This window comes from Arachis ipaensis, chromosome B3 (assembly GCF_059453495.1).
Source record: "Arachis ipaensis isolate K30076 ecotype BB chromosome B3, ASM5945349v1, whole genome shotgun sequence".
Lineage (NCBI taxonomy): Eukaryota > Viridiplantae > Streptophyta > Magnoliopsida > Fabales > Fabaceae > Arachis > Arachis ipaensis.
In genome coordinates this window covers 17,498,708-17,526,386 of record NC_142438.1, presented here as the reverse complement: position 1 = coordinate 17,526,386, position 27,679 = coordinate 17,498,708, and the positions used below count along the sequence as shown (strand labels likewise).

The window sequence follows — 27,679 nt, the reverse complement described above, 5'->3', positions numbered from 1 at the left end:
TCGTAACCACCGGTAAAAAATGGACTAAATCCTAATACTTATATATCGCGGCGGTTTAAAACCGCCGCTAAATGTAGTTGCCACAAAATACTGATTCAGCGGCGGTTATACCAGCGGTTGCTGGAAACTGCCGCAAAACCTAATCCCGGCGCCCATAACCAGGGCGGTCCACTAAACCGCCGGCCTTTGATTTTGCGGCGGTTTAAAACCGCCGCTAAGCAGCGCCTCTGTTATAGTGTTCAGTTATATTTTTGTATCCTTATCTATGGAATTTGGAGAGGATTTTTGTGCATCTCATTTACTAGTTGATTATCTAAATAGTTTTCATGAATTTGATTTGGGTGTTTATTTCGTGATTATAGGCCATGCCACTATTGGATGTTACTGAGGTTGGAAGTGAAGAGATAGATCTTAGTTACGAGGTTTGGATTCTAGTTTTATCCTGTATTCTAATGCTTGGGACAGTAACCATCCTCCCGTGCACATTGAATTATTCGAAAAGTCAAAATAATTCATACTTCTAAAACTAAAGCAACTAGTTTTAATTGATTTATGATCTAAGAATAAAAGAAAAGTTGTTTATAATGTATTGAAGTGTGGTGAATAGGTCGCGTCACTTCATGACCATGTATAAATGTACTGTACATTATAGAATCTTAAATAGGTATAAGATAATGTGTTTCATTGCTGAACAATAATAACAAAAAGGAAAGAATCCCGAGGAATAAAAATTTATATTTGTCTTGCTTTTCTGTGGTGTTTAGGGAGGGTCTATTTACATGACATTTACTAAAGGTTTCTCCAATTATGATTCCTGATTTTACATTTGTTCGTTTATTTTGCAATTGTAGGCCATGCCGCTGTTGGATCTTTCGTAGGTTGGAAGTGAAGAGATGGATCCTGGTCACCAGGTTTGGACTCAAGTTTAATTTTTTGTTGTCCTAAACCACATGGTTGATTTTGAATATTAACGGTTTTGTTTTTTTTTTTAATTTAATGCTCAGGTACCGGATCACGATGGCCTTCGAGAAGACGAAATAGCAAGTGTTGGAATGTGGTATGAGCAATTGCAAATGGCTAATGAATTCTATGTGACATACGCAAAGAAAGTCAGATTTGCAACTAAGATACGGACGACAAATAGGGATGGGTATCGCGGGTCTCGTGTCAAAGCGTCAATGCGGAAGAACAGGATCTCAGCCGCTGGGTGCAAGGCAAGGATATACGTGAAGTTTGATAAGGAGACGCAAGACTGGGTTTGCTTCAAGGTGGAGTTGAGTCACTCGCACTCATGTTCAGCGAGAAAGGCGATGTACTACCATGAGTATAGGAAGCTGACCATGCATGTGAAGTGCGTGATCGAGGATAATGATGAGGCTGGAATTCGACCAAACAAGACTTTTCTAGCTTGGCAAATGAGTCTGGGGGCCCATCTAACCTGGGATACTCAGAAAATGATTTACGAAATTATATTACAGCCAGGCTCTGAACCAGCAATGTCAATGCGGATGTCAGAGAGATGATGAACTATTTCATGAGAATGAAGGACATCAATCCAAACTTCTTCTATTCAGTGAATTTGGACGATGAGTGTAAATTTTGGAGTGCAGTATGGGTGGATGCAAGGTGTAGGGCGTCGTACGAATATTATGGAGATGTTGTGTCACTTGATAGCACATATAGCACAAACAAGTATGGAGTAGTTATGTTGGTGTTATTTTTCTATATTTTTTCCGTTGTTTGGTCATGAGTGATATTTGTTTTTTGTTACTGTTTTTGCGTATAGGCATGGATTACTGTTTGCGTCGTTCGTCGGTGTCAACCACCATGGTAAGTCGACAATCCTTGGTTGTGCTCTTCTTGGAAATGAGAAAATCCCAAGTTATGAGTGGGTTTTCAGCCAATGGGTGAAGTGCATGGGAACTGCTCCACAGCAGATCATTACCGATCAATGCAAATCCATTTTCCGTGCAATAAAAAATGTCTTACCCAATACACGACACCGGTGGTGCATCTGGCACATTACGAAGAAGTTACCGCCGGTACAGGGAGTTGTATGATGACTTCAATGATATTGTGTGGAACTCTCGAACCGAGAAGTCATTCGAGGATAACTGGTCTGAATTCATAGATGAGCACAACTTACATAACAACACATGGCTGTCAGGTCTGTTAGTGTACAATTACTTTTTGCTCATTAATTAAAATCTTTTTGGTAGGTGGTTTTATATGATTTAATAAGAGGTTTTTTTTTCTTTATGTAGACCTCTTTGATGATCGACGCATGTGGGTCCCAATATACTTCAAGGGTGAATTTTGGGCTGCCATGAGGAGCACGCAAAGGAGTGAGAGCATGCACTCATTCTACGGAAATTTCTTACACAGTCGGACTAGCTTGGTCCAATTTGTTCACGAATATGACAATGTGCTTGGAATTAAGGAGCAAAGGGAATTGGAGGATGATGCAGCAGACTCGAGGGGGGTTATCCCTTGTGCAACGAGCTCACCTATGGAGAGACACTTTCAGCAGGAGTACACTACCAGCATGTTTAGGGATGTTCAAACTGAGTTTGTCAAGAAGACTAATTACAGAGTCTCTGTTGTTGCTGAACAAGGGCCATTGGTATGCATAAAGGTGGAAGAGAAAAAACTAGTGAATGATACTATTCTTTGTGTTCCATACGACGTCCACTTTGATCGATCCACACACGAGGTTCGTTGTGAGTGCAATCTATTTGAGAGTTCAGGCGTGTTATGCTGTCATTGTCTTGAAGTCTTCCATTCTTACAAGGTGTATAAAGTACCTAATCGATATGTTCTCCCTCGTTGGAGCAAGAACATGAAGCGCAGGCATACTTATGTCAAGAGTAGTCACGACGTCAATCGGTCGGATGAGAGTCATGTTGTATTCAGGGGACTATGTGCACACTTCTACAACATTGCTTAGGATTTTGTAAATGACGACGAAGAAACAGCCTTGCTTCATGCTGCTCTGGAAGAAACAAGAGCTAAGCTGACTGCTCACCGTGCCAAGAAGAGGTCCGAGAGTGTGGCGGACTCCCACAACAATATTGGCTCACAAAGTTTGAACGTTGTCGGTGTGATGGACATCCAAGCCCCATTGAAGATCAACACAAAGGGCCGGCCAAAGAGTAAGAGACTCAGCGCTGCCCTGGAGAAGTCTTTTAAAAAATCTGCTCGGAGGAAAAACAAGCATGACCCCTCGGTACATGTGTGTATCAACCTCGACCCAGCATCTTTATTTGGTATAGTACTATGGAAGGAGTTAACTGTTGACCTTTTGTTTTGTTCACCAGGTGGTTTGTCCGGAGTCAACTCAAGATGTAAGATTTGGTGCTGTTGTAGGCCAGGCTGATCCCGAACAAGTTGGTGGCTTCATGTCATTGTTAAGTTCCTTTAGCAAAAGTTAAGATTTGTTAGACATTGCATTCATTTTTTTATCAAGATTAGTGGAAGAGGCTGGTTTCATGGGGTAAACATATAGGGTTTAAGTTTTTATACAGTTGATCAAAGAATAAGATTGGATAATTTACAGGAAGCATGTTAATGTCGACCTTATGCGCATCGATATCCCTATGCTGAGGTTTTGCCCGGCTCCTGGTAGGTGGCGACTGGTCGAAGTCCTTGCGCTGCTGATTTCTTCCATTGTCGACCTTGCCACACTGTTGGACTTTCAAAAGAATTAAAAACTACATGCAAATCACAGCATGTTTCACACCAAACAATGAAGGAATGTACAGAGATAAAGAAGGATGCATGAAAATACTAAAGTTAGCAATCCAATTCAGATCAAAACCCCTTTGAACATCTTAAAGGCATCGGTTTACATAACACCATCCAATCAGATACTCGAGTAACAATCCAACAGATAAAACTAAAAAAACATCATAAAAACCAACCATCCAAAGCCCTACTAAAGTGAACATCAACAACACCACTAAAGTGAACACCCAAAAGGCCTACGAAAAACATGAACATCCTTCGTGGAGCATCACAGCCCTCAATTACAACCACACCAATCATCAATAAAAACTATTTTTACACAATCCATCAACTTAGCAGCCGCATAAATCAATTATTTCATACATAAAAAGCCATGGAAATAAATAAATCATAAGTTATATATCTAGTTCAGATCAGAACCTAAGTTGAGCATGTTAGCTGCATCTGTTTAATTACCAAACTCAACCCAAATAAAAACTTAACAAAAATAATACACAACAAATGAATTCAATCAAGCATTCAACATAAAACCATACTATACAACCACACTAATCATCAATGAAAACTATTTTCATACAATCCATCAACTTGGCAGCCGCATAAATCAATTATTTCATACATAAAAAGCCATGGAAATAAATAAATCATAAGTTATATATCTAGTTCAGCTCAGAACCTAAGTTGAGCATGTTAGCTGCATCTGTTTAATTACCAAACTCAACCCAAATAAAAACTTAACAAAAAATAAGACACAACAAATGTATTCAAACAAGCATTCAACATAAAACCATGTAAATAGCATTCACGGTCATTAAAATCAGCTCTCCCAAGTTTTCATTTATAAATACCATACATCAAAACCAACCATGCAGCCACATACTGAAATAACTTTCCAAAGTTGTACAAGCAAATTTTATGATAAGAATCTACCATCCGCTTGGATAAGTAAGGATCCAATTAAATGAGCTCACAATCCATCATAAAGAAAGCAGATCACCTTATCCGAATCCTTATAGCTTGGCTGAGATGTAGTCCTACGTTGGATAGACGGTGATTGGTCAGCGTCCTTGCGGGGCCTTTTACTCCTTCCTTTCTCGTTAACTGTTTCACTAGGAGTCTGTTTTTTCTTCTTTTTTTTCTGTTTCCTTGCATTGTTGACTATGCAACCCTGTGTGTTCAATATGGGACAACAAATAGATGAAAAACATCAACGTGAACCTCCAATTGCATCTGTGTTTCACTGGATTGTTAAAAAGAGACTAATAGAAATTGAACCTGTGAGATAACATGGTTAGCCTTCTTATCAAGTTCATTAGTGGTCCATTCAACAATCCAAGGCTCGGGTACATAACATGCATGCAACGGACCATGCTTTAAGCGCTGAAAGTGCAAAACCTATGCACAAGTAACTTAAATATTAGGACTTACACCTAAAGCCATAGATGGTTTTTAAATTTACGTAATTTATTTGCAATACCAGCAACACGAACATGCACCCACCGCATGTTTCCCAGTTCTCGTCTTGGAATTTCCTTATCGCATCTCGCACCCCTTTAATATCTGATACGGCCAATGAAATCTTCTTGGGTTAGAGACATCCAATATCGGAGGGAGGTGCCATGAAGAAATAGTCTGCTGGCTTGTGGGGTTAAGAAACATCTTCAAAACAACCATGATAAAGTATCTTCTAAAGGTCATCCTCTATTGCTCGGTCTCTATCGGACAGGCAAAGACAAATTCCCGCAGCTAGGTTGTAGTTTTCTTCTGAAATTATCTCTTAATTGCCAAATGCGATTCATTTTTTTTCTGCAGTTCCGGTATTGGGTCACCTGCCCGAAATGAAACAGTTTACCACAATCAGTACGTGTCAACATCAGAAAAAGCATAACCACTCAGCGGGAGTTTTACATCTTACATAACTTACACTAACCTCGAGAAGGTATGCCGAATACATTACCGATAAGTTTGGCGATAATGTGAATGTCCCCGGCGACGACCCTCTTAAAGTGTTTGTCTCCATGTCATAGGCCCTAGCTAGTTGGAGCATGATGATCTGCTTCACATGCCATTGTGGTACCCGGCGCAGGAAATCAAATCCAATGGCCTCAATCTCCGCCAACTTAGCCTACTCATTATGTCGTTCCAAATGTGTAAATAAGTTGTTAATGTAGCAAAGTGAGCATCGCGTCTCAACTAATTTCTGTTGAGCAAAACAAAAAAGGATCAGCATATTTTCATAAAAAATAACCAAATATGTTCATTTATTCATGTAATCAATCGGATACCTTTTTACCCATCTGAGTGTGTCTTCGGCCGGTTTAGGGATTAGTTTGGTCGAGCACCGTGATAATTTACCCACGCAATATTCAGCCGGCAATCTAAGTCATTAACTCTTACAAAAAAGGCAGGTAACCTGCAGCCAAATTACGTAAATAATAGCATTAAATTACATTCCAATTGACGTAACCTTAATTATTGGACGCTATATGGCACGACAATATCATACTTATGTATCGAGGCAGATAAGAAAATATTGGCCTCAAAGATTATAGCCTTTTTCATATAAAGATCAAACCTCATAATTTCCCTTTTGTAACCATCTATAAATGAGATAAAAAACTAACTCATGAAGACATAGCAGCAAATACGAAATCCAACCATCCAATACCCTATCAAAGCGACCATCCAAATTGCACAAAGGAAATTACTAACAAACCAATAGGAGGATCACATCCATCAATTACAAACACACCAAAAACAACCACATATCATGCACGGTTTATCAAAGCAAATTATCCCAATCTTCCTGCGTTAACATCATCTATCAACACCGATGGCCATATTAGAAACTTATGTACCCATCCAACTAAATCTCCCCAGCAACTATGATAAGGACCAACAACTCAATGACATAATAAACAAGAGTGTTTACAAAGTATAAAATGCATTTCAAGACACATTTTATGTTTCATTCCTCTTCTTTGCACGAGATTCAGTGACGGCCCTAAACCGCTTACCAATAGGTTGGAACACAGATGAAAGATACATGAATCACGCTGAATCTAAAAAAGGTTTCAAACAACCAAATAAAAACAGAACAAAAGAAAGTGGAGATCGTGATGTAAAGTCGTATAAACCAATATAAATGTCATGAAAATGAAAATCTAAGGAACACTAAACCAAAGGGTTTGGACACCTATCTTGTTGAAAGCTTGAACCTGAGATATTGAGATTGTTTTATTGCATCCTGAGGCACACACAAAAAAAAAGATAAAAAAAAGCTTATATTGTGTACTTATCTTGCTCATGTATCTGGAAGCATGAGTTAAATACAATAAATAAAAACATAATCAAATTTAGTTTGCACAAAACAGCATAACACAAAGACGCACCTCAAGTGCATCAACCCTTTCTTTATATCCATACAGCAGATATTACCTTGTTAGAGTCTCCTAGATGCAATTTTGACGTCCGGGTTTAAAAATCTAACGGTCCAGGCCTGTGATAAAAATTATTTTTTTATTACAAACCAATAACAATAATTTCAGCTAATTCTTCGGCTGCAGTGACAATAGCAACATAGCAAGAATTAGAAATTGTCGAGACTTGAGAAAAATTTGAAGAATAACTATCCAATATCCTATTAAAGTAACCATCCAGCAAATATCAACCAATTTTCAACAATGGTCAGCCAGTTTACGTTACGTTGCATGCACATGGTCCACACGGGAAGGGACAAAAAATATTTAAATTTAACTACTATATAAACACGATCCCAAATATTTCTAACCTTTCCCGCGCCAAAGTTAAATCACCATGAATTTCAACAACCTAAACTAACTACATACTCCACAGGCTCCGCGATACTAAAATCGCAACTATTGCTTTTTCACCATGGGTAATCACGGATTTAATCAACAAAATCTATCTACATTCAAACATGCAACAGCGATTACCAATGAAAAATGAACAACTACACCCACTTACATTGGATGGTTAGGATTCTTCCGGTCATGATGTTCATTGTGTTTCCGGTGAACTGTTGACGAGCAGGCGACTGTTTTTCCCGGTTCGGCTACTCCGCTGCTAGGAGAGAAAACTGCCCGCGCGAGGAGACTTTGATGCTGCTTGGTTCGTCGGTGAGGGCTCCTTGGTTGCAGTTCTGATCGGCGGCATCGCGCTCAGCGGCTCGGTTGCAGAGACGGCGGGATGTTTAGCAGCAACAGTGCGCCGTCCTTGATGCCAACGATGAGGAGTCCTGTGTTCAGGGGTGACCTTCCTTGGTTGCAAGTCGCGGAGCTCAGGGTTCTATGCCGTCACGGGTGTGTGTAAAGATTGGAAGGGTTTGGGTGTGGGGGGAAAAACGGCGAAACAAAAGGGTTGAGTGATTTGGGGAAAAAGTGAAAATATGAGAAATTGGGTCGTGTGTTAAACTAAACAGCCATAATAGGATTAGGGTTTTTGATGGGTTAATTTTCTTCATTAATTTTAATTGGGCCTAATAAATAGCCCATTGTATACATTGTATACATATTTCATTGTCTCCCTAGCGGTGCTCAAAGTATAAATGACAATTAGGATACTATAATTTAGTGAATTTTAGTATAATTATACTACAATAATGACTGTAAATATGATAAAATTAAAATCATATTTTTTAATTTTAGTAACACTTTTTTTGAGTAACACTTTTTAAAAGACGTTTAATAATTAAAATGTTACTTTAATTTTAACAACACTTTTAAAATATTATAATTATCATATTTACCATAATATAAACATACTAATTATCTTTATAATTTATCTTAGATTTATCCGAGGTACCTGGCGCGTGTGTGTATATAAACATACGTGTGTGTGTGTGTGTTTTTATTTTTTTAAATTTAGAATTATGGGATTCATAGGACATAATACCCCAACTTCTCATGCATGAGGCACTTCGTAGGTTCAGTGGTTCGCCAATTTACACATAGGAATTGTTTGGTTTTCTTGCAATGCTTATTAGCTGCCTCAAACACTCAAACTCTTTGCTAGAATTCTAAAGAGACATCTACTCAATTGAAGATGTTAAAAATATTTTTTTATAAAAAGTTTTGTATTAAAAATGTAACTGTTCGGTAGGTCAGGTACCGGACGGTTCGGGTTGGTGTCCTGGTTGAAGAGGGGGGAGATCTCGCCTGGTCGTACGTCACCGAGTTAGGGTAAGCGACGTCCCGAGCACTTCGAATGTGGAAGGGGGGTGTCACCTGCAAAGACACTCCGACGCTCAAGTCAGTGAAGTGTGCAGGCGAATAAGGAGAGTGGTATGTGACGTACCTTGGGGGAAGGGTAGGTCATTCCCCATTTATACTGTGTCAGAGGTGGGCCCTGCAAGGACAGGCCCACCTTCTTCGAGATCTCCCCTGCACAGCTGTAACGAAGCTGTCAGGGACGCGTGTCCGGGTCGGCGAACGGGCGCCTTGCTCCTAACCATTTGGGTCGGGTGGTTCCCGGGTCGGGCCGGCCCACATTCAGTTTGGGCCAGGCCGTAACAGTGCCCCGACGCGCCAGCAACGACCGTGAGGGTCGTTGGTGGCGTGTTCTCTCCTTTTGTGCGTTGTCGCCAGGTCGACCGTCCGTGGGGGGGACGTGCCTCTTGCGCGCGTGTCTGTTCGTTGTTGGAACGGCCGCTTGTCGCCTCGTTCTTCGCATAGAGCATTAAATGCTCATAATGGGTTGGAAAACCCTGTATGCAAAGACCATTTTACCCCCAGGCCTTTCGCGCTTCTTGAGTGGCAGTTTTAAACAGTTTTGCCTTGGTTTTTCCTCTCCCACTCTTGCTCCTCCTATCTCTCTCTTCTTCACTCCCAAAAATCTCAAAGCTTCGTTCTAGCATCCTTGCGCATCTTCCCTTTTTCCTTCCCAGTTTTCGCAACTAATCCAGGTAAGCATCAATCCATTCTCTTTTCTGCTTCGTTGTTTTCTTATCCTTATTGGTGTCTTTCTTGTACGTTTGTTGTCTATATTTGCTTCTTGTTCTTGTTGTTTGTTTGGTTTTTGCGTGGTAGATAACTTTTTAGTGTCAAGTAGGTGCGTTAGGGGGTTACCATTCCAGGATAGGCTCTCAGATAGCTTGTATGATAGATAGCTTTTAGCCATGCTTGATCTTAATTGTTGGATAGGACAAATATAGTTTCTGGGCTTTTTCTGGACTCCCGACCTCATAGACTAACGGAGTGGTACCCCCACTGTAGGTATGCCTCGCACCGTTTCTCAGGCTTCTCCCTCCGCCGCGAATTACGATCCCTACGCCTGGGTGACTTCCGATGTGAAGGATTCGCCAAATCAGATTGATGAGGGGGAGTTGACGGAGTTCCGACAAGGTGAGTATCTGTGTGGAGGGACAGACGAGGAGGCCAATTATGATGTCTTCGTTCCCGCTCCTAATGAACGGTTGTATGAAATTAATTTCCACTCCCCCCGGGTTGCCGACTGGATTTGGTTTTACAAGGCCATGTTCACCCAGGTGGGCGTTTGCATCCCGTTTTCTGACTTCCAGATGGCGCTTCTCAACCGAATATCTGTGTCATCGTCACAGCTACACCCGAACAGTTGGGCTTCTATCTGCTGTTTCGAGATGGTGTGTGAATATCTCGAGCTTTCGGTGTCTGTTGACATCTTTCTCTTTTTCTTCAACCCCACTAATCCTTCCAAGGAGGGAAAAACGAGGAAAGGGTTCTTGTCCTTCCGATCCGCCCAGGGTCAGAGGATATTTGGGTTGTTCGAGGACTCTTATCATGAGTTCAAGGATAAATATTTTAAGGTCCATCCCGCCAAAGGTCGGCATCCCTTCTGGTTGTCGTTGGAGGGGGAGCACCTCATCCCGACGTACTGGAGCTTCGGGGCGGGGTCTAACACCTTTATAAAGGTGACCTATAAGGGAATCTCTGCTGTAAATAAGAGAATTGCCGACGTGTTATGGGCAGTTTTTGGAAAGAATCACGTGAACCCCCATCTCCTCATGGGTGAATGGGAGGTCGCCAGGAGTTATATTTGTGAGCTGCTTTGTCTTGTATTTTCGCATTGTTTATCATTTTATTTGATTGTGCCGGCTTTACAACTGATGTGTTTGTTTGTTTGTCGCAGTGGAGATGTCTGCTTCGGTAACCGGACTCGAGGGTTTGTACAAGACCTTCTTGGAGGATAGTGATGAGGAGAAGGCTGATGAGAAGGTTGCCGGGAAGTCGGAGGACCCTACTGAAGAAAAGAAGGATCAAGCTGTGCCTTCGCCTCGGGACACCGAGATGTCTGACAAGAATTCTGCCGGGATGCGAGCTTCTCCTATTCCCGAGGAGACGGCCGGCATTGGGTACTCGTCCTCTACTCACCAAGAGGATGATGGCCTGAGGCTTATCCCTACTCCCAAGAGGCAGAGGGCATCCTCCAGCCCGGAAGGAACTCTCACTGTGATGGAGAGGAATTTCGATGCTGGGGCTTTCATTGACAACCAGCTGATCCCTGGCATGGAAGATCACTTTCTTGGCACCGAGCTCGCGGGGCAGGCGAGGTGGATGTATCGCACGCTTCTCCGCGGAGCGGTAATAGCTCGGAAGGCCGAGTTCGAGTTGTCGGGAATGCAGTCATTACGAAGGAAACTCAAAACTGCTGCCAAGGCCAACAACGAATTCAAAGCCCAGGTTGAAAAGCTTCAGGAACAACTGTCCGCGGCTAAGAAGGGGTGCAAGGATGCCGAGGAGAAGGTTGCATCTTTCGAGGAGAAATTGAAGGTTTTCGATGCCACCGTCTCCCGTTTAACCGAGCGGAAGATGACTCTAGAGAGCCAGCTTAGTGCCGCACAAGGTCGGGTGGTCGCTATGGAAAAGGAGCTTGACGCGGCCATCTCGTCGGCTAAAGCCGCTCAAGCTGAGGTTGAGGAGCTCAAAAAGAAACATAGGGCGGTCAAGGAGCAGGGAAAGAATGCAATCTTCATGACCGAGGAGGCCCTTAGGGCTCAAGTGAAGGTCTTGGCTCCCGATTTCGATACGTCGGCCATTGGGGTCTTCAAAACGATCCAGGGCGGCAAGATAGTTGACATGCCCCGAAAGTGAATTCTTGTGCCTTATGTTTTTTGCATGTATTTGTGACCTTGCTGTAGAACACTGTTAAAACTTATTTTGTTATATTTTAATAGTCGCTTGGTCGGCTTCTGATTATCTCCTTTATTTGTTTGTTTAGTAGCATCTTTTGTTTTGTTACCGTTTTTCCGGTGTGAACTTATTGCTTGTGTCCATTTTGCTGTTATGTTGGTAACTTGGGCGAAACCAAGTCGGTCTTATTATCGCGGCCATTTGTTATGGCTTTGATTTGTTTGGCTCCCGGGGTGATCAATCCTGGGTTGCCGTATCGTTGTCTCGTTTGCCATGCGTTGAAAAACATGATGTGTGGATACATATTGGGAAATAGTTGGTGGGAGAATTTAGACAAGTAAACATTAATCGTCAATTAACAAGTATACTGACATGGTAGGCACTTGACAAAAGTAAATTATTGAGCTTGTTAAAGTAAATCATTGAGCTCGTCGGGTCGCCTGGTTGGCGTGCTCGAGCTAAGAATAAAATTTCCTTAAGTTACCTGCATTCTATGTCCTCGGGATTTCTTTGCCGTCGAGTCTCTCCAATTTGTATGCGCCCTTGCCGAGCACTTATTTGACTCTGTAGGGACCTTCTCAGTTTGCCGCCAGCTTTCCTTCTCCTGGGGTCGGAAGACCGATGTCATTGCGTCGTAAGACGAGGTCATTTTCCTCAAATTCCCTCCTTAGCACCTTGGTGTTGTAGCGCAGGGCCATTCTTTGTTTCAGTGCTACCTCCGACAAGTGGGCCATCTCTCTGGCCTCATCTACCAGGTCTTTCTCCACTGCTTCTTCTACTCCTGTCAGAAGTAGTCGTGGGCTCGGCTCGCTGATCTCCATGGGTATCACCGCATCAACCCCGTACGTTAGGAGAAAAGGGGTTTCTCCCGTGGAGCTCTGCTCGGTTGTTCGGTAGGACCAGAGAACCGAGGCGAGTTCATCTGCCCGTGCACCTTTTTTGCTGTCTAACCGCTTCTTGAGGCCCAGTAAGATGACCTTATTCGCAGACTCCACTTGCCCATTCGTCTGGAGGTGTTCTACCGAGGAGAACTTCTGTTTTATCCCTAGGTCGGTGAGAAATTCTGCGAACTTCTTGTCAGCGAATTGCATCCCGTTATTCGAGATGATGATTTCTGAGATGTCGAAATGGGTTATCACCTGCCTCCACATGAACTTTCTACAATTGGATGAGGATATGCTGGCCAGCGGTTTCGCCTTTATCCATTTGGTGTAGTAGTCGACGGCGACTATGAGGTACTTGACTTGCCCTGGGCCGACCGGGAAGGGTCCCAAGAGGTCGACTCCCCATTGTGCAAAAGGTCGGGAGGACGTCAGTAGGCTCAGTTCAGAAGCTGGTGCCTTGTGGAAGTTGGCGTTCTGTTGATACTTTGCGCATTTTTTCACGAATTCTCTAGAGTCATTCATCATGGACGGCCAGTAATACCCAGCTCAGATGAGCTTCCTTGCCAGGGCTTTGCCCCCGATATGGTGACCACAGCACCCCTCATGGACCTCTCTGAGCACGTAGTCCATCTGGCCGGGGTGTAGGCACTTCAGTAAAGGTTGGCTAAGTCCCTTTTTGAATAGCTGGTCCTGTATGACCGTGTACTTGGCAGCCTCCCTTCTCAATGCTTTGGCTTCTTTCTCATCTCTAGGGAGTTTGCTGTTTTGCAAGAAATCAACGATGGAGTCCATTCAGGAGGGGCTCGTCTTGGTCAGGTGGAGGGCAACTGCTGGTTCTTTGGTGATGCCTTGAATGAGGGATCGGTTGCCAGCTCCAGGTTTTGTTCTCGTTAGCTTGGACAGGAGGTCTGTCCGTATGTTCCTTTCCCTCGGGACGTGTTGGACCGTGACCTCTTCAAATTGTTTGCTCAGCTCTTTGACTCTCTCCAGGTATTTCTGCAGCAGCGAGTCTCTGGCTTGGTAGCTTCCATTTACTTGTGCGGTGACGACCTGCGAGTCGCTGCATACTTCCAACCTCGTGGTCCTGACTTCCCGAGCTAGTACCAAGTCCCCCAGGAGGGCTTCATATTCTGCTTGGTTGTTCGATACGGGAAACTCAAACTTAATCGATTGTTCGTAGATGACTCCGGCCAGGCTTTCTAAGATGATCCCGGTGCTCCCGGACGTCTGGTTGGAGGCTCCGTCCACATGGAGCTTCCACCATGTGTCCGCGTCCTCGGTTAGATTTCCAGTTACTTCCACTAGGAAGTCTGCCATTGCTTGCGCTTTAATCGCATGTCGGGGCTCATAGCTTAGATCGTACTGGGATAGCTCAATGGCCCAGGTCATCATCCTTCCCGCCAAATCGGGTTTTTGGAGCACCTGATGAATCCCCTGGTCCGTTATCACGACCACTTGGTGACCTTAGAAGTACTGTCGTAGTCTGCGGGAAGAGGTCAAGAGTGCTAATGCCAATTTCTCCAGCTTGCTGTACCTAAGTTCTGCCCCTTGTAGTGCTCTACTCACAAAGTAAATTGGTTGCTGGGCTTTCCCTTCTTCCCGCACCAGCACCGCTGCAAGCGCTCCTTCTGTTATGGCCAGGTATAGGTAGAGTGGTTCTCCGGCTCTGGGCTTACCGAGCACCGGGGGTGCTGCTAGGATTTCTTTGAAGTGGTTGAATACTTCCTCGCACGTGGGAGTCCATTCAAATGCTATTCCCTTCTTCATCAGGTTGAAGAAGGGCAGGGCTTTTGCTGCCGATGCACCGAGGAACCAGGACAACGCGGTGAACCTTCCCGCCAATCCCTGAACGTCTTTGATACAACCCGGGCTCTTCATCTAGAGTATCGCTAGGCATTTTTCAGGGTTGGCCTCCACTCCCCTTTGGGTTATCATGAATCCCAGGAACTTTTCAGCCTCCATGGCAAAGGCGCACTTAAGCGGGTTGAGCCTCATGCCGTGTTGTCGGAGGGATGCGAACACATTCTCCAGGTCGCTTATGAGATCACCAGGTTGGGTGGTCTTTGCAAGGATATCGTCCACATAGACTTCTACCGTCTTGCCAATGAGATCGCTGAATATTTTGTTCATCAGCCTCTGGTACGTGGTCCCCGCGTTTTTTAGGCCAAAAGGCATCACCTTGTAGCAATAGGTTCCTCCTGGTGTTATGAATGCCGTTTTTTTTCGTCTGGCTGGTGCATCGGTATCTGATTGTAGCCAGAGTAAGCATCCATGAAGCTCAGATACCGGTACCCCACGGCCGCATTGACGAGTGCATCAATGTTGGGGAGGGGGTAACAGTCCTTGGGGCATGCTTTGTTGAGATCGGAGTAGTCCACACACATCCTCCATCTCCCATTGTGCTTTTTTACCAGGGCCACATTTGATAGCCAGGTCGAATAGTCCAGTTCCCGGATAAACTCCGCTTCGAGGAGGCTGGCCATTTGTCTGGCCACCTCTTCTGCCCTTTCCTGATACATCTTTCTTCTCCTTTGAGCCACTGGTTTGGCTTCCGGCCTTATGGCTAGGTGGTGCGACATGAGTCGGGGGTCTATCCCCGGCATGTCGGCTGGCGTCCAGGCAAACAAATCGCCATTGGCTCTGATCATTTTCATCAAAGGCTCTTTTAATTCATGGGGGAGGTTTCTGTTCACGAACGTGAACTTTTCTTCCGTATTCCCGACCCTAAACTTTTCCAGGTCCCCTTCTGGTTCGGGTCTGGGCTTGTCATCAACTCTGGCATCCAGGTCGGCGAGAAACACCCCCGATGCCTCTTTAGATTTTTTCTTTAAGGAGAGGCTGGCGTTGTCGCAAGCGACTGCCATTTCCATATCTCCTTTTACGGACCCTACCTACCCGTCTTCAGCTATGAACTTCATTATTAGCATCCTAGTGCTGATGACTGCCCCTAGGTCGTTGAGGGTCTTCCTCCCTAGGATGATGTTGTAAGCGGTGGAGTCTCGTAGGATCACGAACTCGGCCATCACTGTTCTTCTCCTCTGACCTTGTCCCACGGAGGTCGGCAAGAAGATTATCCCGTCCGGCTTGATGAAGTGGTCGCCGAGCCCTACGACGCCGTGCTGGTGAGTCTGTAGGTCGGCGTCTCTTAGGCCTAAAGCATCGAACACATTGCGGAATATGATGTTCGAGTCTGCCCCCGTGTCTACGAGGATCCGCTTGACGAGACCGGTTCTTACTCTGGCCGTTATGACCACGGGAGGGCTTTTCCCGACCTCGTCAAACCATTGGTCCTCCGGGCCGAATGAGATGGATGGGAGTTTCTTGGTGCTTCGCGCGGAGGATGAGGAAACCGCGAGGACCTTGGCGTCCTTCTTATGTGCCGACTTCGACCTGGGTGCCGCGTTTCTTGCTGTTACCACGTTTACAATGGTGAGGCCGTGGTCGTTCTCTTCCGGCTCTTGACGCCGCTTTGCTGCCCGTGTTCCGTCCTCGCTCTCGTGGTCGCAGTTCCATCTCCTCGGCTCCCTAATGAGGTGGGAGAACTCGGCTAGCTTTCCATCTCTAATTGCCTGCTCCAGCGCGTCCTTCAAATCAAAACAGTCCTGAGTCTTGTGCCCGTAGCCCTTGTGATAGTCACAGTAGAGGCTCCGGTTCCCCCCTGTTCGCTCCTTTAGTGGTCGGGGATTCGACAAGATCCCCTTTTCGGCTATCTGTTGATAAACTTCCATGATTGGTGCGGTGAGGGGAGTGTAGTTGGTGAACTTTCCGACGCGAGGAAACGGCCTGAGATTCTTACTCGGACCGCCGTCTTTGGCGTGTTCTTTCTGCCTTTCTCCGCTTCCGTGGTGCCGGTTTTGACTATAGGAGGGTTGCCATTTATTGGCAGCCACGACCTGGCTGACTTCTTCGTCATTGATGTATTCTCTGGCTACTCATTGGATTTCCTGCATTGTCCACACTGGCTTTGTCGTGAGGTGCTTTCTGAAGTCTTCATTTAGGAGACCGTTTGTCAGGCATAGGCTGGCAACTGAGTCGGTCAGTCCATTGATCTCCAGGCACTCGTCGTTGAAACGATCCAGATATTTTCTTGTCGGTTCACCGGACCTCTGCGTCACTCCAAGCAGGTTGATTGGGTGCTTTGCCTTGGCTATCCTGGTAGTGAATTGGGCCAAGAAGGCATGGCTTATATCCGAGAACTTGGCCACCGAGCCCTGCGGGAGGCTATTAAACCACCGTATCGTAGGTCCCGCGAGGGTGACCGGGAAAGCGCGGCACCTTACCTCGTCCCCTACTCCCTCCAGGTTCATCCTGGCCTCGAAGGCCGTAAGGTGCTCCTGTGGGTCTTGGGTTTCGTCGTACCTCATGTTCGTTGGCTTGTCAAAGTGCTTTGGCAGCAGGACTTCGAGGATGGAAGGATGAAATGGGGTCGCGCCTACTATGACTGGTCCGCGTGCTCGCCGTGTTCTCCCTTCGTCGTCTTCTCGTCGACCATCTTCCCGGTCACGATCTGACGTGGCGTGATCTGTGGCACGCCGCCTCCTGTGCCTGACATATATGAGGGGGTCGCGGTGCCTCCTTGTGCGTCCTTCCTCCCTGGGGCTCTCAGATTCGGATCTTGGGCTAGGTGTGCGTCGGGAGCGGCTTCTTGGGGGAGAACGAGAGTCGCCTGATTTGGGTGTTCACTGGCGATGTTCCCGATCTGCCAGTCGATGTTCTAGGTCCTGCATTCTGTGACGCAGTTCCTGCATTATCCTGGCACTGTTGTTGCCGGTCCCCCCGAAGGGGCGTCTTTCAAGGGATCGTGTGGTTCGTCGAGGAGGGGATCTTGTGCGCTCCTCCGAGGACGCCACGATAGGTTCCCCTCTCTGCTCGGCTTCTCGCCCTGCTCCTCCAGGGCCTTGTACTACTTCCATTCAGGCGATCCCCACAGACGGCGCCAATGTTCGGTAGGTCGAGTACCGGACGGTTCGGGTTGGTGTCCTGGTTGAAGCGGGGGGAGATCTCGCCTGGTCGTACGTCACCGGGTTGGGGTAAGCGACGTCCCGAGCACTTCGAATGTGGAAGGGGGTGTCACCTGCAAAGACACTCCGACGCTCAAGTCAGTGAAGTGTGCAGGCGAATGAGGAGAGTGGCATGTGACGTACCTTGAGGGAAGGGTAGGTCCTTCCCCATTTATACCGTGCCAGAGGTGGGCCCTACAAGGACAGGCCCACCTTCTTCGAGACCTCCCTGCACAGCTGTAACGAAGCTATCAGGGACGCGTGTCCGGGTCGGCGAACGGGCGCCTTGCTCCTAACCGTTTGGGTTGGGTGGTGCCCGGGTCGGGCCGACCCACATTTAGTTTGGGTCAGGCCGTAACAGTAACTTTATTTGTTTGGTCACACTTAAATTTTTTTTTATAACATATCAAATCAAATTTTATAATTTATCATATAATAATAAAAAAATACATCTTTACATATATAAAGACAATTATAAAATCTTCATGAAAATATCCGCCTTCTAAATAAGGTTAATATTGATTGTTAAAAACCGGACATGTGAACTAGTTCTCGCAAAACAAGCTAAGCGGTAATGTCATCCTTTTTGTATGCCTAGTTTGTTATTGAAAAATATATTTATTAATGACTTAACTACAATATATTTATTAATGGTTTTTCTTCTTAATATCTTACCCTTTTTTCTCATGACTTTTGTTAAACTTTTTCTCAATGCCTATAGCTTTTTCCTTTATATAAAAAAATCAAATTGTCCTAAGACTTAACTCAAAGATATATATGAAAATACTTATTAAGTCTAAAGAGAAAAACTGGTATTAATTATGAGTTCAATAAAAAAAACGACTCCCATGAATAAAATGGTTTAGTATTTGTTCATATCCTGGGTCGAGTTATTCGACTTGGAATGATTGGCGACAAAGCGACCGACCTCTTCAAATCAGGCTACCCGACCTCTTCCTAAAGAGGTCGGCCAAACCGACAGGAAAGCCCAATAAAAGACCCAAATAGAGGAATACGACCCAAATCCAAAGGCAATCCAAGCCTATAGAGATAAAGATGGTTCCCTTGAAGATAAGCTGACTTCACTCAAAATAAGATAAGATAAGATAAGATAACTAACTTATCTTATCAGAAAGATCAGCCCACACTACTATAAATACACTAGAGCACCCAAATATAACTCATACTCTGATTCTACAATAAACCTGCTTAATACCCGTGCTAACTTAAGCATCGGAGTCTCTTGCAGGTACCCCCCACCCTCCGGTGACCAAGGATCAACAGTGCAGCCAGCCAACAAGTCGGACACAACAGCTCCGGTCGCAACTCACCAGCCGGACACGTCGATACCGACCAGTACAGAAGATCTCATCCGAGATCGACCTCCAGTTTCAGGTAACCCTCGGAACAGTATTTTTGCTCTTTTCTTATTTTTTTTTCTTTTTGTTGATGCTTTTATCTCTTCTTATATTGTTAAGTTACAGCTTTTTTTGAATTAATCATGCAATCATTACATTACAAAAAAACATTGAGTACCGTCGAATTTATAAAAAAATCTGTCAGTAATATATTTATCATCGGAATTATCATTGGAATAAACTTCATTGGTAATTATTTACCAGCAGATTTTTTCGTCCGCCGCTAATTACCGTTGAAAAATTTTCGCTAGTAATTTTTATCGTCAGATTTTTTTTCCGGTAAATTCGATGATAATATATTGTTAATTAATAATTAAATTAATAACTACCGACATATTTAACCGATGGTAAACTTAAATTTTAAATTTTTTAAAAAAATTGTTTAAAAATTAATATATAATTTTAAATATTTAAATTCAATAATTTCTAAACTAATAAATCAGAAAATACAATACTAATTAACTAAAAAAATAATTAACTCATATAATAATAAACTTAGAAAATTAATATCAATAAACAATAAGTCAATTATTAACTCAAAAAATAAATAAGTTCAGATTAACTCAGACAATTAACAATAAGTAATTATTGGTGTAATTTTTAGTCATAGCTATTGAGCTTATTTTAACTTTGTTTTTTATTTTCTGGCCAGATTTTTATTAGAACTTGAATTCTATCAAATCTATACAATCCATTCTCAAGCTTCTCTTGCAGTAAGATTTTTCTTGACTCATGACATTTGACAGTACATACATAAGGCCAAAACTCAAAAAAGACTTCATTATCTAGAGCAAATTTTGACACACTCACAAGATTCTTTGAAATGGTGGGAACATGTAAAAGGTTTTATAATTTAAAGGTATGGTTTGAGATAGATGAATGCATCTTAGATCGTTCAATATTGGCAATACACATACCTTTTTCATTACCTCCATAAACCTGTTTTGTCCCCTCATATTCTGAGCTAGTGATAAAATCCATTTGATCAAAGGTGATATGATGAGTGACTTCTAAATCTGGATACCATCCTAAGTTAGTGGTGCTTGAGCTTGCCAGCATTGCTTGGGGTGAGTTGGAGGTAGAAGTGCTTTCCAAATCAGCAGCATTGCTATGAAACGATACATTTGGTGGAGGAAGATTTAGTGAATGTTGTAAAAGTGAATTTTGGTAGTTTTGATTGAATCTCTTATAGTATTGCCAGCTGTGTGTCCCGATTTGATGCATAGCTGACAATATGTCCTGCCACCTTGATTCTAGTACCCTCACACTATTACCACCTCTCAAATATCTTCCTCTACCTCTTCTTCTTTAGCCTCTGCCATAGTCACGATCAAAGCCTCCATAACTTCTGTTATAGGTTCCATAAGCACCACTGCTAGTGTGTTTCTTTTGCATTACATTAGCTTGTGCCAGAACTAACTCATATCTTTTAAACCTCTCATTTACCTCTTCTTGTGCAAGAAGTTGAGTTTCAAATTCACTTGTGGCCATGTGATCAGATCTTGCATTAATAATTGTAATAAAAGCACTAAATTCTTCATTCAAACATCCTAAAGCATGTTCAAAGTACTCTTCTTTAGATAGAGGGGCTCTAAGTGTAGCTAGAGAATCAATTACTTTATTGATATTCAAGATGTATTCTGAGACCGTGCATCTGTGTTTCTTGATTGCTTTTAATTGTGTTTTTAGATATTTGATTTTTGATTTCAGGTGAGCAACAAAATATTCTTCCAGCGTTTTCCAGATTTCATACGCGTAGGCATACTCAACTACTTTGTTCACAAACTTTTCATCCATTCTTGATAACATTCACGTAATCAGACACTCATCATGTTGCTCCCAATCTTCGAATTCTTGTGACTATTTTTTATTGCTACGATCTTCTTCAGCGCTAAATCTTGATATAATTGAGCTGTCATTGAGATGATTTTGCAAACGACTTGATTTGATGCATGCAAGTGCTTATCTTTTCCAAACTTTGTAATTGTCTTCAATAAGTTTCACTGTTGTAGGAAAATTGGCGATCGCTGTTGCTCTTGAGATCGTTGGAGTTGAGGCTTGCACAGTAGAAGGTGTTGCCATGGATCTGAAGCTCTGATACCATGAAAGATATCAGAAGTTGAGCTTCAAAGAAGGAAAATGACACACAGAAAAGGAGAAAGAGAGAGAGAGAGAGAGAGAGAGAGAGAGCGAGAGAGAGAGAGAGAGAGAGAGGTGATGAATAGCAAGCTAACTGAATTAGTTACAAGATATTGCCTTTTATAAACAAGTAGTTGGTGTGCCAGCTTAGCTTATTCTCTGACTGTCTAACTGCATAATTAACTAATTGTGCAATTTTAACTTCTAATACTATTAAGCTAATACATTATCTATACAGATTGCCTAATAAAGTTTGGGTAGTTTTGAGTTGAATTTTATTGTTTTTTTATTTTTTAATTAATTATTTTAGATATAAAAAAAAAGTTAACCACTTAAAATACAAAATATATATACATATTAAAATACATAATTATTATTTTTTGTGTGTATATATAATATTTTTATATCTAAACATAATAGTTTTTTTTTTTTTTGAGAGAATCAAACGGGTTTAGGCTCATACTTTAATCTATTTTATTATAGGTTAAGTAGTTGATGAATGAAAATACAACGAATCCAACTAAATTGTTTACAATAGAAGAATGTGAAAAGTTTATATATATAAAGTTTTACAACAATGCTAGGAACCAAAATGGTATTAGCCAAAAAAGAGCTAAATACCTTTAGGTGAATTCAAAATCTCTACGAGTTAATATATATGGATGTTTCTTCTGCTACGTATCAGAATGTTTCTTTTTCATACTAAATGGATGTTCTTTTATATATTTTTCGAATTTTTTGTATTACAAATGTAAAAGTCTCGATTTCTTTAAGAATTTCATAATTTTTTTTAAATTTTATAGATATTTAATTATTTTTGCTAAGATATAATTACATATTTCTTTTGTTAAGTATTAGGATGTTTTTTTTTATATTAAATGAATATTTTTTTAATATTTCTATAATTGTTCAAGGACTCCTTTTGACTAAGATCAAGTGTGTAGTTTGCAGTCTCTTCAAGGAACCTCTTTCTATCAGTATAGCAAAACAAGAAATTTGCATGAACACCGGTGTCAGATTCCCATACATTGACATACTCATCATGAGGACCCCCAGTAACCATTTTGTATGGATCCATGTGCAACAGTGTCACTTGCCCACAATGTCCATCCAACTCAGCAACTGGATCTGGTTCCATGCTTCTTGATTTCTCCTAATATCCCAGAGCATTGCTCTGCAGCATCAACGATTCGGTTAGCGCTCATCATCCATATTACCAAATACCAACTAAAGATAACATAATATGTCAGACAGAGTTGAATAACAACTGAAGGAGGAAAATCTTATCACCAAGTTCAAGTTCAACTCCCCGAAATCGCCGCCGTCTTAGGGATCGAGCTCAAGTTCAACTCCAACTGCAACGGCGACTCCGGTAACACATCTGGTTCACGAAAGGGAAGCGGTTCTTGTCGACGATGGCGAATCCAACAAGCCAGATGTCGGTGATAGAAGAGGAGTAGGTTGCGGTGGGGAGGCGGAGAGGGCCTGACGGTGAGAGAGAGGGGTCTGTGTATGTGATTGTTGGAGGTTGGTAGGTTAATGTGAGAGAGAAGAGGAAGATTTTATAGGTTTTAATTAGGTTTACTTAATCAATTTTAAATTTTTTAAATTTTGAATTTAAAAAATTTAAAATTAATTAATTATTAATATAAATTAATATGATTTTGTTTAGTTTTTTGTTAGTAACTTCTTAGTTCCATATACTTTTTTAAAGTTTTAATGTATACAAATTATATTTAATTTATACTATTTAAGTCGATTAATGAGCTTTAATTGAGTTAAATTTAAACTTTATATTAAACTCATTTGCTAATAAGTTAAGTTACGAGCCAAGTTTAAATTTTACATAACTCGATTTAACTTAGTCTATTTTTTTTTTGTCAGTAATTCGGATTAATATCATTAATGGAGATGCCAACAAAAAAAATTGAAGTTAACATATTAATATGTGTATGAATGTCACATTATGTGTTGTCAACATTTTAAACATAAATAAAATATATTGAAATGCTAAAAAATTTTATGATATAGAATTTAAAATTTAAAAATTAACTGATGTTAGATAAAAAAAAATTACTTTCTTTTTTTGTTACTAAAAAATTATCTTCTTAATTGACCTTGCTAAAAAGCTAAATATATGTGAAAATTTTGAATTTTTTTTGTCGTAAGAAAAATTTTGATCTTCGATTGTTGGTTTGTAAGTCGTTCATTTTTTTGTTGGTAGGGATGGTAAATAAGTTATTCTGTCCCGCTCAGTCAAAAGCCCACTATTTGGTGGGCTGACCCGTCCTACCCCATCTAGTGAGGTGGTTTTGAATTCCTCTCTTATCCTGTCTAATGGCGGGTTGGCGGATTAAACTTGCAAATTTTTTTTAATTAATTTTTTATTTTTTTATTAATAAATTATTAAATATTAAACAATATTTCACAACCATTTAAATAAATTTATAATTTCTAAAGATAAAAAATTATACTTTCTAAATTCATAAATATTGAAATCTTTATAATTCTAAATATGTAATAAACATAATCATTAACCAAATTTTTGAAACAAAATAATAAAATCAACATTATAAAAAATAAAACAAATATTGTCCAAAACATATAATTAAACATCTTCAAGTCTCTAATCAATCAAACATAAAACATAATTTAAATTATAACTTAGAACATCTTCAATTATCATCTTCAATTAAAAAAAAAAAAAAACCCACCGAAAAAACCCGTCCCATCTTACTGAAATCCGCAGATTAGGTAGTACAAGTTAGACGAACTTTTTAATTATTGCAGTTTTAAATTTTTATTCTGACCAATCTTTTTTAATGAGTTATGTGAATCAGTTCAACGAATTTTGCCTCGTTTATCACCCTTATTTACTCGACCTTTGGGAGTTTTGATCTATATAAAAAAATGGGGTTGAAAACTTTGTAAATAAAAATTATACTTAGGCTAAGGCCCCTTTGTTTTTTTGGGTGAAATATAATTTGTTTTTGTAAAAAGTCAAAGCACATGAGTACATGCCGGAGCTTCGAACTGTGCAAGAAAAATCACTCATATCAGGAGAGATGTGCTACAATCTGCTTCTTCAAGATATTCGAAGAATTAAAAACAGACCTTGAAAACTTCAGTTCAGACATACTCACAAAGAGACAAATAGAGCGGCTGATGCACTTGCAAAATTAGCTTTAAGCAAAACTAAAGAGTTTCAGTTTTTTTATAATCCTCTTGAAAATTTAGAACAAATTCTCGATGATGATGTAAAAGGGATGTATACATCCTGAATTCCACTAGGGAGTCAATGAAGTATTTGTACAATGTGTACAATAAGTTATTTATTTGGTCTAATATGAGTTAAAAAATAAACATCCAGGATAAAATATTACTAATTTCTCAAACACAATACATCCATACTATCCAGAATAACCATCCGAATACCAGAAATAATAAACATCTGATATCCTACTAAATCGAACATCCGTATACCGTATTATACACATTGTATAAATACTTCATTGGCTCCCTATACTTCCTCATACATCCCATATAGCACCTTGTGGATAGTTTTTCCTTTTTTGGGCTTCGGCCCTATTACCAAAAAAAAAATCACTAATATCAGCGAGGCGTTACTCCTTAGCCGGTTGGGTATTGGGATAGTGTGAAAAAAACAAAAAAAAGAAACGGTGTCGTTAAGCAAAGGTTTTCTATTTTGTGGCCATGTGAGAAGAGCTGACAGAGGTTTTCAAAACCTAATGAGTAATGAACAAATAAAACACCACGGAATTAGAATAACAAGCTTTCGTTTGCTTACAGCTAAGTTCGGTTTCTTCTCTCTCTCTTTCCTCTCCCATTGGTAAGCGATTAATTACTCCCTTTTAATATCCCTAACATAACCAATTTCATTCCTCTTTTCTGTTAAATTATTTTTTGTTTTTCCTCGATCGATCGTTGCTATCCTTTCAAACCCTAATTTCTGATTGAATTTCTCCGCGCGTATTCTGCTGCAGAATTATTTGCCATGGCTAAGAGCTCGTTCAAGATGGAACACCCACTTGGTTCGATTCTCTCTGTTCTCCTTTTGTTTTCTTCAATTTTCCTTGTATGGGTTGTAATACGTTGCATGCTTTATCTCTTTTGTGAATTGCAATTTGCGTTTCGATTTTTATTAGGGTTTCAAATTTGTGTAATTTTGAGCTCCATTATGTGCCCTCCGATGAGAAATAAGCTCTTTTTGTGTTTTTATTATAGAAACTTTTACTAAACTCAGCAAAGTCCTTGTGCTTGTGCTAGCTTTCTTATTTTTCTCTCTTTGATTAATGCATAAGTATAAACAATGTTGAAGAACGTAATTATACTTTCTTTACGGCTAATCTGCTCTATTAGCTATTAGGTCATGTGATGGGTTAATTGTTGTTTCCCCCGGTGGATATTATTTATTTATTTATTTATTCAAAACAGAAATCATACCCTTTTTATTTATTCTTTTATTGCTGCTCAGAATTTTTCTTTTCATCATATGGTAAAATAACTCTTGGTATGTGCTTGTATTTTTATTATTAGGGTTTAGCTATGGACACATGTTAAGTTTACAAATTAAGAAAGTTTTCATTGAAATTATTAAAAATTTAAGTTTTCAATGCATTTGTTTTGTATTTATTAAATGAAACATCTAAAGTTTTCTACTAATACTAAGTTTATTATATGCTCTTCGGCACATGTTAGCTAAACCTTTATTGTTATTGTTATTGTTATTGTTATTGTTATTGTTATTATTAACGATGTTCTGTAACTTGTGCAAACATTTATATTGCAGAAAGGAGGCAGGCTGAGGCAGCTCGCATAAGAGAGAAGTATCCTGATAGAATTCCAGTAATGACCTCTCTACTGTGTGCATCAATCATTGTAATCTCATTTCTTGATTATTAATTTGGCTTACTGTTTTGGTGTAGGTAATTGTTGAAAGGGCAGAGAAGAGTGATGTTCCTGAAATTGATAAGAAAAAGTTAGTTTTTTTATTACCTTTGATTATAAGTGCAATTGTAATTTCTTTACAGTTTATTAAACTCAATTACTTTGAATGTCAAACAGCTTCTACGTCAAAATTTGAAAAATATATGCACTTTTGGAAACTAGCTTTTTATTTGTGTTTCTTTGGGGTTTGGCTGGAACCTGTATAAGTTGCCGGTTTCACGGTTTCTTCCCCTTGTGGCCTTAAACTAAAATTTTCTTGAAGTAGCACACCTTTTGACTCATTTTTTAACATGGTATAATGTACTGTATGATAAGATAGCACGCTGATTGGAACATTGGTCTGAATATTTGATTATGTTCTGTGGATTCTGTTTCTGATTTCTTTCATTGCCTTTTTTCCTCATTCTTCATGGTAAATATTAATTCCTCTTGGATGACTGTAGGTATCTGGTTCCTGCTGATCTGACTGTCGGACAGTTTGTTTATGTGGTGCGGAAGAGAATCAAGCTGAGTCCAGAAAAGGCCATCTTCATTTTTGTGAAGAACATTTTGCCACCAACTGGTAATATATATTGCTTTTTGGGTGTATGTGATAGTATATGTAGACTTGTTATTGACTTATTTCCAAGGGGTAAACCATATTTATTTTGTTCAATTAAGATTTTTAATAACAAATAGTTGTGTACATAACACATACTTTGCAATGATACAAAAGGAAGTCCCGTGCACAAGCAGTATGTGGTAACACAGGATTTGGGATAGGGCCACATCCAAAGAGTATAATGTAGGTAATTTAACTTGATAATTACATCTGTGGTTGATTCCACATCTTAAACCCGTAACTTTGAGATCACACAGAGAAAACTCCATTGTTCTAAGACTCCCCAGTCACATACATTGTAATGATATCTTTTGTAATTCCAAAACGCTATTGAACAACTTAAATAACTGAAAATAAGCTTATATCATGTTAGTAATAAACTATAAATGAGGCCAGTGTAAGTTGGTCAATTAAAAGGGGAGATGAGAGTAGTTTACCCCATTTTCAATGGTTATTCTTATTGGTTTTATCATCTTAGCCGTGATTTTCTGTTTGTGTAGCGGCTATTATGTCTGCGATTTATGAGGAAAATAAGGATGAAGATGGATTCTTGTACATGACTTACAGTGGGGAAAATACATTTGGTGTGATAATCTGAAATCAACTAATGGAGAGAGGCAAACCATGTGAATAGAACTTCCTAAAAAGTCGCCCAATGTGAAGGAGGTGGCATAATTGTAAATTCTCTGGGTTGAATCGTTTCATGTAAAGTTTTATTAAACTTAATTTGGTGATAATGGTATGTGTACTCCAGCTTATTTGAAAAATTGCCTTATGATTATGCCTTTCTCTTGGAATA

General features: G+C 40.8%; 4 protein-coding genes across 4 annotated transcripts; 2 read left to right on the top strand and 2 right to left on the bottom strand.

Moving 5' to 3' along the window:
• Window positions 1–1,980: 1,980 nt before the first annotated feature.
• On the top strand, window positions 1,981–2,947 carry LOC148569942 (protein FAR1-RELATED SEQUENCE 5-like). The gene is made up of 2 exons (XM_088508462.1): window positions 1,981–2,167; window positions 2,265–2,947. Exons 1-2 carry the CDS (start codon window positions 1,981–1,983, stop codon window positions 2,945–2,947), a joined length of 870 nt encoding a protein of 289 aa, XP_088364588.1.
• Window positions 2,948–15,645: 12,698 nt separating this feature from the next.
• LOC148569941 (uncharacterized) lies at window positions 15,646–16,482 on the bottom strand. The gene has a single exon (XM_088506744.1). The coding sequence runs from the start codon at window positions 16,480–16,482 to the stop codon at window positions 15,646–15,648; it is 837 nt and encodes a 278-aa protein (XP_088362870.1).
• Window positions 16,483–16,686: 204 nt separating this feature from the next.
• On the bottom strand, window positions 16,687–17,118 carry LOC148569940 (uncharacterized). Its single transcript, XM_088506743.1, has one exon. The coding sequence runs from the start codon at window positions 17,116–17,118 to the stop codon at window positions 16,687–16,689; it is 432 nt and encodes a 143-aa protein (XP_088362869.1).
• Window positions 17,119–24,176: 7,058 nt separating this feature from the next.
• LOC107629972 (autophagy-related protein 8C-like) lies at window positions 24,177–27,679 on the top strand. The gene is made up of 7 exons (XM_088509905.1): window positions 24,177–24,378; window positions 24,928–25,161; window positions 25,316–25,363; window positions 26,122–26,177; window positions 26,258–26,310; window positions 26,723–26,841; window positions 27,381–27,679. The coding sequence occupies exons 3-7, from the start codon at window positions 25,327–25,329 to the stop codon at window positions 27,476–27,478; spliced, it is 363 nt and encodes a 120-aa protein (XP_088366031.1). The 5' UTR covers window positions 24,177–24,378; window positions 24,928–25,161; window positions 25,316–25,326; the 3' UTR covers window positions 27,479–27,679.